The sequence below is a fragment of the Martes martes genome (genome assembly GCF_963455335.1).
Source record: "Martes martes genome assembly, chromosome: 10".
NCBI lineage: Eukaryota > Metazoa > Chordata > Mammalia > Carnivora > Mustelidae > Martes > Martes martes.
In genome coordinates this window covers 7582969-7593967 of record NC_137898.1, presented here as the reverse complement: position 1 = coordinate 7593967, position 10999 = coordinate 7582969, and the positions used below count along the sequence as shown (strand labels likewise).

At 63.0% G+C, this 10999-nt stretch overlaps 1 protein-coding gene across 2 annotated transcripts; it reads left to right on the top strand.

The window, feature by feature from the left end:
- Positions 1-502: 502 nt before the first annotated feature.
- SLC22A12 (solute carrier family 22 member 12) lies at positions 503-8704 on the top strand. Of its 2 annotated transcripts, none has more exons than XM_080817185.1 (10): positions 503-1337; positions 1962-2065; positions 2529-2683; positions 2758-2926; positions 5290-5413; positions 5547-5662; positions 6318-6532; positions 6917-7025; positions 7201-7404; positions 7927-8702. In XM_080817185.1, the coding sequence occupies exons 1-10, from the start codon at positions 936-938 to the stop codon at positions 7988-7990; spliced, it is 1662 nt and encodes a 553-aa protein (XP_080673311.1). In that variant the 5' UTR covers positions 503-935; the 3' UTR covers positions 7991-8702. The 2 variants fall into 2 exon arrangements, with proteins under 2 accessions (XP_080673311.1, XP_080673310.1); XM_080817184.1 differs by having other exon boundaries at positions 505-1337; positions 6318-6545; positions 7927-8704.
- The last annotated feature ends 2295 nt before the right edge of the window (positions 8705-10999 follow it).

Sequence of the window (10999 nt, the reverse complement as noted above, 5' to 3'; positions counted from 1 at the left end):
AGGCGGCCTCATACCCCAAAACACAGGAGAAGAAATGGCTGGGTCACCATCATTGCTCCCTTGCTCCTCCTCCAGCTGCCACACATCATGCACACACATCTGCTGACACTGCAGAGCCCTATGAAGGGCTCAGAGAGAGGGACAGCCAAGGGAGCACGGGCATCAGTGGCAGCCGACAACAGAGGGGAGGGTAGAGGGCAGGGGGGGCAGGGCCACATCGGGGGAGGTGTGGGTACAGATGGCTGACTTGGGCCCAGGCCCCCCCCCCACACACACACAAGCTGAAGTCCTCACAGTCCACAGATGTCATTCCTGGCTCACACCAGTCCCAGGATCAGTAAGGTCCCCGGCCAGCAGCTCTCTGCATGAGCCCTGGATAGTCCCCACTGTGAGGCGGTCAGGGACGCTGGGGGACGGCAGCAGCTCTGCCAAAGCCTCCCCCACACCTGTCAGAGACCGGGTGCCCCTGGCCAGGCCTCCCCGCCAGGCAGGAACCACTGTGCTCTGCCCCTGGGCCTCCCTCAGAGCTGGGTTAAACTTTGACTGATTTCTGACCCCTGTTTCATAAATGTCACCTGGTCACAGTTTAATTCCAGTCTGGGTGCTTTCAGTCTCCAATGTTCCCCACTTCCTATAATCAGCTTCTCCTAGAGGTTTGGGGCCAGCTGCGCCTCTGGAAGGATGCTGGCAGCTTCAGGATCACACCTCATGGCGCCTGGTCCCAGTCGGAGCCACCCCGAGTGACCATTGCTGGACAGACTTCCGAAGAGCCCTGATCCAGAGTCAGCGAGGCGGGTGGCCTCTGCCATGCTCCAGACTTCTTGGCTGACGAAGCAGGTGCTACTGTGGGGGAAACAACCCCCCCGCATCGGCTCCTTGGCCCCGGGCCAGCTTCTGTGAAGTGGGTACTCCATTGGTCCCTCTGAGTGGGCTCCATGGCATTTTCTGAGCTCCTGGACCAAGTGGGTGGCCTGGGCAGGTTCCAGGTTATCCAGATGGTGGCTCTGGTGGTCCCCATTGTGTGGCTGACCACTCAGAGCATGCTGGAGAACTTCTCGGCCGCCGTGCCCAACCACCGCTGCTGGGTGCCCCTCCTGGACAACAGCACTGCCCAGGCCAGTGTTCCTGGGGCCCTGGGCCCCAAGGACCTCCTGACCATTTCTATCCCACCGGGCCCCAACCGTGAACCCCACCAGTGTCGCCGCTTCCGCCAACCACAGTGGCAGCTCCTGGACCCCAACGCCACGGCCACCAACTGGAGCGAGGCTGCCACGGAGCCGTGCGTGGACGGCTGGGTCTACGACCACAGCACCTTCACCTCCACCATCGTGGACAAGGTAAGAGCATCTCCTGACACCTTCCCCGAGTCCCGGCACTTGAGAAGCCAAGGTCAGAGCTCATATTTGACTGGACTCAGAATGGCCCAGTCCTGGGAGGGACCCACCTCCTCACTCACCACAGGTGGGCTTCCAGGCCCTCTTCCAGCACATCTCCTGCCCTACGGGAGAGGGGGTTCTGGGGAGTCAGCAGGGGACTTGGGCTTATGGAAGAGTGGAAGGTACCAAGAGCCAGGCGGGACCTGATTAGCCGTGACTCAGGAAGCTCTCCCCACCGCCTGTCTCAGGGGGCAGGTGACCCCCAGAGTCCAATCAAATCTGGGCAAGAGGGAGGGGCAGCCCATCCCAGCAAGGGGAAGGGGGCTCTTTGTAGAACCAGGGAAGCCCAGGAGAGTGGGGACAAGGCCCCGGCTCAGGGTCGCCCTGCAGAGTGGGTGCGGCAGGGGAGAGCAAATGAGTCTAGAGAGGGCTTGACCCTGGACCAGAGGACAACAGGGTGACAGCCCAGCCCTACCACCCTAGAGGTCCGCAGGCCACCCGCCCCCACCTAGCTCACAGGGGCCTTCCCACCCAGCGCCTGTGCCCCCTCCCTTCTGGGCTCAGCTCCCACTCCTCTCTCACCAGTGGGACCTGGTATGTGACTCCCACGCCCTGAAGCCCATGGCCCAGTCTATCTACCTGTCTGGAATCCTGGTTGGAGCTGCCGTGTGTGGCCACACCTCCGACAGGTGAGTGCCCCCGGCTCTGGCAGCCCCCCTTCCCTCGCGCCCTGCCCCCCACGCTCCCATAGTGCCCCGCTGCCAGCCAGAACATCTGCATGGGTCTTGTTCCTGACACCTGGCTCTGGCACTGGGCAAACCTCAGACTCACTCTGGGCCGTGGCTTCCCCAAGTCTCTGGGGTTGGAGAGGGTCATCTGCCCGACCCTGCGTTCACTGCTGAAATCCGCTGAGCCCCGAGCCTGCCTTCCGGTGCTGCTCCCGCTGGCAGGGGGCTCCTCTGTGCCCAGCGCGCCTTCGAGCTGCCTGGACTTTGGGGACTCTGCTGGTGCAGCCAACCCTTCTGTGGGTGGATAACTCGGGTCCCTTCCGCCTCTGCCCGACAGGCAAGCCCAAGGGCGTCCAGAGCCCAGTGGCTGGTGCTGCGGGGCGCCGCAGATCCAGCCACCGCCCGTGTGTCTGTGTGCCAGCAGGTTCGGGCGTAGGCTGGTGCTCACCTGGAACTACCTTCAGATGGCCGTGTCGGGCACGGCCGCCGCCTTCGCACCCACCTTCCCGGTGTACTGCCTGCTCCGCTTCCTGGCGGCCTTCGGCGTGGCAGGCGTCATGATGAACACCAGCACGCTCCGTAGGTCCCCTGACCCGGGCCCTGCAGGGAAGGCTGGCTCAGGCTCCCCGCTGACCCTGGCGGTCTCCTTACAGTGATGGAGTGGACGTCGGCGCGCGCCCGAGCCTTGGTGATGACCGTGAACTCCCTGGGCTTCAGCTTCGGCCACGTCCTGATGGCCGCCGTGGCCTACGGCGTGCGGGACTGGGCCCTGCTGCAGCTGGTGGTCTCCGCCCCCTTCTTCCTCTGCTTCGTGTACTCCTGGTGGGTGCCATCCCCCCTCCTCAGAGACCTGCCCCCCCTCCACCCCGCGAGCAGAGGTCTGGGGGTGCAGGAGGCCGGGAGCACAGCCAGACGGGAGGCCCAGGGGCCTGGCTCCACTGATGGCCACCGGCTCACGATGCTCACCCAAGTGCCCGAGGTGCCATTCCCCTCCCTACTCCTCCCAGTGCCTCCTCCTCTACTCATCCTTCTGCCAGCCCTTCTTTCCCATCAGCTCTGGGCCCTTTTCCGTCTTGAGTCCCTGCTTGCCTTGGCATGTGTGGGGTAAGATGCAAAGATACAGCACGCAGATGCGCACACACAGCCCCGGGCAGCCTTACGTACCGACCTTGTTACTAAAGAACAGGGATGGAGACCCAGTGGTCAGAGGGGACTCCCGGCACCCACACAGGGCTCTCGTGTGTGAGAGGTCAGGGAGCCCTTGCGCTGCCCTGAAATAAATCAGGCATGGCTCTTGGTGAACTCCTGAGATAGAGTAGGTACAGAGTAAATATTTGTTGGATGGCCTCCTGGATGGATGGATGGATGGATGGATAGACAGACAGACAGACAGATAGATGGATGGATGATAAACTAGTGAGTGGATGGGTGGGTGGAAGGGATGGACGGGTGGATGGATGGATGGTTGGATGCTCTTTAGGGTAGAGCTGAGCCTGGTCGTTCACCTACCGACCCAGCAACTTAGTTGCGTGGCCATTGCGGTCACTGCAGAGGGAAGGCCAGCAGAAGCCCAGGGGAGGACGGGGCTCCTGCACTGGGAGGAGGGCTGACTCACACACATCTCCAAGTCCAACAGGATAGAGCCGAAAGCTCTTACAGCAGAGCCTCAAGCACCTAACTCACAGTCACTCTCCGGAGCAGGAGACAACCACACCTGGTGCGCTGGCCCAGAGAGGAGATGGTGTTGCCTGACAGGAGCCCCGTACCAGCAGAGTGGAGGCGGGAGGGAGGGGGGCCAAGGCGAAGGTCAACGATGTGGAGTCCAGAGCACCCCTCCTGGCTGTCTGAGGCTGATGCTGGCCTCCCATGGCTCATGGCCCCTACAGCGGTGAGGGGGGTGCTCCTAGGCCAGTGCTCTCTCCCAGGACACCCAACCGGGGGCCCCCAGCTCTGACTCCCTCCACGTGCTGCAGACCCCGAATTCCTTCATGGGTCCTGCTTCTTCCCGGGCCTCTAGCCTCCCATTTCCCACCCGCTGTGTGACATCTCCATGACAGGGTCTTGGCATCACACCCCCACACCGGCTCTGTTCCAAGGTTTCTGTAGCAGGGATAGCAGCCTCCACCCACCAGTCCCAGAGTTAGGGTCACCATGACACCTCCTCCCCATCCCTCCCTGTCCCCCCACCTCAAGTTCGGCAGGTCACTGGGTCTTGTCAACTCTACCTCTAACGTGTACCTTGAGTCCCCCTTCTCTCCCTGGTTCTGTCAACCCTGGAGGACCTCAGGGCCCCGTACGCTTGGAGCAGACGGCCCCACCCCTGGCTGCTGCTCCTGGGAGAAAGGGGGGCCTGGCTGGGGGTGGGGGGGCTGCCTGAGCAGAGGCCCAGAGGCAGGAGCCAGTGGAGTGTGGTGGGCACGACAGGCAACTCGGTGGGCTGGGCCAGTGCAAGCAGTCTGGGCTGCTGTTGAGGGCTGCAGGGGTGAGGTTAGTGTTAGGGGCTGGGTCCTGGTGTGAGGAAGGGGAGCTGGGATGTGTCGGGTTCGCTAACGTCCTGGCACGGGCGACAGGGTCAAAAGTGAGGCAAGGGCAGTGGGGAGGGGTCAGGTGCAAGGGGTACTGGAGGGTGACAGGAATTGGTGACTGCCTGGGGGCAGGTGGAGGGGCCTGGTGACATCAGGACCAAAGACCCTGCCCCAGGCCTGAGCCCCTGGCTGGGCATGAAGTTGTTTGCAAGGAGGGGCCCCTGAGGGAGGAGACAGTTAGGGCAAGAAGGCTGTGTGACCGCAGGGAGGCCCCGGACAGGAGGGGACCCTGGCGGGGCGGGAGCGGGGGCATCTCACAGGTCTGCTGTCCTGTAACCACTGGGGGGTCCTTATGGCACCCGGGTTCCTCCAGGCCTGGTTACCAGGTGAGGCAAGGGAAAGGCCACCGTGTGGGTGGCAGGGGGCGGGGACAGGGCCTCCCCACCACAATCCGAGAGGGAGAAGGAAAAAGACAGGTGGGGTGGCCTGTAGGGAGAGGAGGGTGTCAAATGGCATGGCCTCCCTGAGCCTGGGGTCTCTGGGAACCAGAGATACCACCCCCGAGGACAGAAGGAGACAGAGGAGCAGTGAGGCTGTGCGGGCCAGGCCCTGGGAGCCACAGGCAGTGCCCCCTCCCATGTCCCCCCTGACCCCCTGCAGGTGGCTGGCAGAGTCTGCCCGATGGCTTCTCATCACAGGCAGGCTGGAGCGGGGCCTGCGGGAGCTGCGGAGGGTGGCCGCCATCAACGGGAAGAGGGAGGCGGAGGATGCGCTGACCCCCGAGGTGAACTCAACCCTCAGACCCTGCCCCTGCCCCCCCCCCCGCCCCGCACAGCCCCCGAGGAGGAGGGTCAGGGGGAGGAGGGCTGGCGCAGGGCTCCCAGTGCTGACGGGGCACCCCCACCCCACCCCTGCAGGTCTTGCTGTCAGCCATGCAGGAGGAGCTGAGTGGAGGCCAGGCCCCCCCCAGCCTGGGAGCCCTGTTCTGCACGCCTGGACTGCGCCTGCGGACCTGCGTCTCCACTCTGTGCTGGTAGACAGACGCCCCTTTAACCCCGCCCTGCCTGGCGCTCCAGCCTCTGCCTCTGGCCTGCCTCGGGCTGTCCCTGGCACCCCTCACCACCCCCACTGGGGACCTTGGAATCAGGGCTCTGGCTGGCATCCAGTCAAGGGGCCTCTAATGACTCCTCTGTCGGCCCACGGTCCTGCCAGCACGGCCACCTCCCCTCTAGTGGTCAGGCTCCAGGAGGAAGTTGGGGGGCGGGTACTGAACCACCCAGCCGGCTGGGAAGGAGAGTGCCCACCCGCCCGGTCTGGAGGGGCCAGGGAGGAGGGAGGGGGATTATCAGAGCCCAAGAGCCAGTGCCACCCGGCAAGGACTGGCATCGCTGAGGTCGCAGGGGAAAGACACACTCAGCAGAAGCCGCAGCCGTGGATGGGACAGGACGTGGCACCCAGAGGGAGGGAGGAGGGAATATCCCACCCAGGCTTCCCAGGGCCGGTGCACCTGTGCCTCCCATCAGGGCTCCCCATTGGCCCAACCTCACAGAGAGGCCCAGGGAAAGGTGGTCTACAGAGGCCACCCCACCGCTACACGGAGCCTGCAGGAGGAGGGTGGAAACGGGTCTGGGAACACACGAGCCGTTGGGCAGCTCTCCCCAAGCCTGACGCCACCGGCCCCCCCGCAGGTTCGCCTTTGGCTTCACCTTCTACGGCCTGGCCCTGGATCTGCAGGCTCTGGGTAGCAACATTTTCCTGCTCCAGGTCCTCATTGGGGTCGTGGACATCCCGGCCAAGATAGTCTCCCTGCTGCTGCTGAACCGTCTGGGCCGCCGGCCCACCCAGGCCGGGTCCCTGGTGCTGTCAGGACTCTGCATCTTGGCCAACACGCTCGTGCCCCTCAGTGAGCATGGCAGGCACGCGAGGCTTTCTGACCTGGGGGGTTGCTGAGCCAGGAACAGAGGGCGCTGGACCAGAGCGGGGGCCCAGTTAGGAAGGAGGCTGCCAGGGCCTCCGGGAAAGATGGCTCAGAGCCCGGGTGCAGGGGGAAGGTGGGGAGCAGGGGGTCCAGGAGTGTTCCCGGGGTCTGCTCCGGGTGTCAGGGTGGGTGGCAGTTTGGGGACAGTGAATGTAGCCATGAGGTCACTCGGGACGTGCTCTGGGGACACCCAGGTAGAGCTGAGTCACAGACATTGGGAGGTCGGGGAGGGGCCTGGGCTGGAGAGAGCCCCCATCTGATCTCGGGGCCCCCACCACCAGCGTTGCTTAAGCCCATCTCTGTCCGCAGAGATGGGGGCCCTGCGCTCAGCCCTTGCCGTGCTGGGGCTTGGGAGCGTGGGGGCTGCTTTCACATGCGTCAGCATCTACACCGGGGAGCTCTTCCCCACCGTCCTCAGGTAAGGGGGCGCCCGGGGCTGGGAGGGCACAATGGGGACAGCCTTCCCCAGCCTCGGCCGTTCCCACCGTCATCTCCCTTCCACGTGGTCTCAGGGCCACCCAGGGCTCAGCCTGGACCCCTGGGCCACCCTGGATGGGGTGGGGGGGCCCTCACCGGTGTGTCTGCGACAACAGGATGACCGCGGTGGGTCTGGGCCAGATGGCAGCCCGCGGGGGAGCGATCCTGGGGCCTTTGGTCCGGCTGCTGGCCATCCACGGGCGCTCGCTGCCCCTGCTGGTATACGGCGGGGTGCCCGTGCTCAGCGGCCTGGCTGCCCTCCTGCTCCCGGAGACCCAGAGCCTGCCGCTGCCCGATACCATTCAAGATGTGCAGAACCAGTGAGTGAACTCCACCCGGGACCACCTTCTCTGTCCCCCCAGGGAAGCCCAGAATGGGGCAGCCCTGCCCCCCACCCCCTCCCCTGGGCAGAGGGAGAAGCCAGGGTGCAGAAGTCTGGCTCAGTCACACTGTACATCTGTGGGAGAGGGGAGGCCAAAGGCTGGGTCTCCTGCCCTTCATGCCACCATCTGAGGCCCTGATAGATGGCCCGCCCTCCGCTCCACCTTACAAGAGGTCAAGGGGAAGGATGCGTGTAGTCCTTCGGAAAGGGGAGGGCCAAGGGTGCGATGGGCATTGTTGGGTGGCCTCATAGGCCCCAGACTCTCCCACTGAAACCCCTGGATGGCTGGCAGGGCTGTCACCGTCACCCTCTCCCCAGGACGCTCTCAGGGAGCTCCTTCCTGGGCTCCGAAGAGCAGGGCAGGAGTCCCGCCCCAGTCCTCAGGAGGGCCACAGTGCAGGGCTCAGAGGTCACGCTGCACCCAGGAGACACAAGCCTCTTGTCTTTTGTGTCTGAACAGGGCGGTAAAGAAGGCGACACACAGCACTCCAGGACCCGCTGTCCTGAAATCCACACACTTTTAAGCCTCCCCGGAATTCTGCAGAGAGACACGGGGAGGGGCACCTTCTGTCCTTTGGAGAAGGCAGGACGGCAAAGGCCCCCATCTCTAGAAGAGGACCCAGGGGCGGCCCCTCTCTGCCTGAGCCACTTCAACAGAGAAAGCCCGAGAGGATGGCTTCTGGCTGCCAGCTGCCCTGTGCACCCTCACAGGACCCTCCCTTGTGACTGCGAGAAGGAGCAGGGACCCTGGGAAGCTGTCACCACTCCTGCTCCCCTCCCCACTGCTCACGGCCCCCAGCTGCCCAGGGCCCCCTCCAAACTCAGAGGGCACCATCACCCAAGGTCAAAACTTCCCCAGCTCCTCGCACTGGCCCCAGAGCCCCGCACAAGTCTCAGATCCTCAGCGGTTCCCAAAAGACAGCTCTGGCCTCCGGTCACCCCTCTCCACACCACAGCCACAAAGCCAACCCTCCCCACCCCTTCTCTACCTGACCGAGTCCCTCCCAGACCGAGGACAATGGCCTCCATCCGGGGGCCCAGGGTCCAGCCCAAGGCCATAATGAAATCCTTATCCACAGTCGCGGCCCCGCACCAGAGTCCCACCCGGCCAGCCTCAACGTTCCCAGAGGGTTGGGGTGGCCCGCTTACCCCCCGACCCCAGCTCCCACACAGAGCCTGGCAGGAGGTCCACTGGTGTGAGGGAGACAAAAGGGAATAAAGGAACAAATGACAGCCGCTAGCTGACTCCAGGGATAAGCCGTGGGTTTGGGGTGGGGGTGGGGATGGCAGAGAGCCCTGGGGAGCTCCTCAAGGAGCTGGCCCTTGAGGAGGGCCAGAGCGTCGGCCCTTTCCAGCCGGTTGTGCGCTGGGCATCCCCCGGTACCTCAAAGCATCGTTTTATCTTTTCCCAAACCCTTCAAGGAAGACAACCCATTTTACAGATGGGAAAGTAAGGCTCGGAGAAAGCGACTGCCTGCGACCTGCTGCTGGGAGCGGTAGAATCAAGAGCCCAGCCCCAGTTTCCAGAACCCTGGCTATGACACCCCCTGTCCCCTGGCCTCAGACCGTACCATCGGGCAGCCAGTGAAGCCTCTTGAGGCTGACACCTCATTCTTAGAACCAGCCAGGACCCCGTGGAGTCCCCTGGCACCCCCTACAGGAAAACCCCAGACAAGGGCTCCGATGGAAGGGGGTGGACGAGCACAAACGTGGGTGCAGGCGGAAGCCATCTGCGACCCATCGGGGTCCCCACCACCCCAGAGCTGTGCTCAGGTGACCTCTGCTTCTGCCTGGGTCACTGTTTCTGGGCAGCTACATGAAGGGCTGTGCTCTGATGCACGCGTGTACACACTCACACACACACCAGCGATGGGAACACTTGTGCTCACACACGCAGAAAAGCTGCTCCTGTGAGTGACAGGATCACTCACTGGCCTGGTCTTTGCTCCACAGCCCGGGGCCTCTCGGGGGAAGAGAGGTTGGGATCATGTCTTTCAGCCATCACAGGCTGCCCCTCAGTGCAGAACCCCAGGACAAGGGCAGTGGGGATCATGTCTGTAAAGTTGCCCAAAGGCAAGTTTGTCTCAGCCTGCCCGGAACTTTTCGTCCTGTCTGCCTGCTGCCCAGCTGAGCCCCAGCTACTTCCTTAGCCTTGCTCGGCATTCTTGGGACCCCCTGGTGTCCAGAAGCTTCCAGAAGAGAGAACACGGGGCTGGTGAGAGATGGCTCCCCCTCTCTCCTAGAGTGTTCTCTGGTTCACCAAGTGGCCAGAGCTACCCCTCTGCCCACATTCAGAGCAGCCTTGCTCCTCGCCCTTCCAGGGGGTCCCAGCCTTCTAGAACCCAGGACCTACCTGCTTCCAACACGTCCTCCCCTCACTGAACTCAACAGGACCCAGAAGCTAGGAGGTTCCAGGGCCCCGCCCCTCTCAGGCAGATAGGGGGTATCATCACCATGGCGGGGTGGGTGCCTGGCCAAGGGAGAGGGGGCTCTCTTGGCAGTGGTCACAGGCCCACTTTCCAGCTGGACACCATCCCACAAACAGCAGGCCTTGGGCCACACTCTCTCTTTTGATGCTCCCCACAGGTAGCTCCCGAGCCCAGAGGCAGCAGGGACACCCTGCAATGGAAGAGCCAAGGGAACTGGGTGTGGGAAGGAAGAACCCATCAACTACCCCCACAGGCTCATGCCCCCCATGGCAGTAGAGGCCTCAGGCACTGGGGACAGAACAGTGGCTCGGGACCGTCTCCGGCCATTCTCCTATCTCCAGCCAGGCCTGCAGCTCTCCCAGAAGGGGGTGTGGGGAGGACAATGCAGGCTCCTTCGGCTCCAGATACGAAAGGGATCCAGGAAAGGGATGTCTTCCCAGAAGGGTTCCAGCCCTGGCTGAGCTTGTGTTCCTTCCCCTGGGGGGTTGTGTGGTCTTCAAGGTCAAGGTATCAGCTAGACCCCACTTTGAGCTTCCTCCCCAACTCTGTCCTTGATCCTCCCCAAGTGGACTCTCCTGACATATCCTTGCAAGTACCCCGTGTCCAAGAGCGAGGTTCCTGGAGTTCCAGTCACCCCCAGACGCTGTTGGCACACTCCTGGGGGTCACTGCCAGGCCAGCCAGACCCCAAGAAGCTCAGCTCAGGCCCAGTGTTAAGTTCAACATCAGACGCCCAGACAAAGGAGCTGAGACTGAGGAGACCGTATCTAACAAACGGATAAACTGAGTCAATGGTAGAGTCCAGAAATCTCTCCTCTTACAACCAAGCCCTCGAGTGACAGGAGCTCTTAGCCTCCCGACACAGAGAGGAAAACACCCAGTCCTACAGCCATGCGGCAGTGAGCAGGACCTGTTCTTCCAACTCCTGCACTGTCCCTCTTTCCGGTCCCTTACTCTGATAGACTGTTTAGGAAAATTCTAGAAATTTTTGGAAAAGAATGTTCCCTTCTTGGCACCATGGAACTCCTACCAGTTTCTGTTTGTTTTCTTTGGCTAGTGCTGATGGGGCAAAAGAAACTGAGGTGTTTCCATCCCTTGGACAAAG

Coding starts and splice junctions, on each gene's coding strand:
- SLC22A12 (XM_080817184.1), top strand. CDS start 936: ATGGCATTTTCTGAGCTCCTGGACCAAGTGGGTGGCCTGGGCAGGTTC. Junction 1,338..1,961: donor CCTCCACCATCGTGGACAAG/GTAAGAGCATCT, acceptor CTCTCTCACCAG/TGGGACCTGGTATGTGACTC. Junction 7,405..7,926: donor ATTCAAGATGTGCAGAACCA/GTGAGTGAACTC, acceptor GTGTCTGAACAG/GGCGGTAAAGAAGGCGACAC.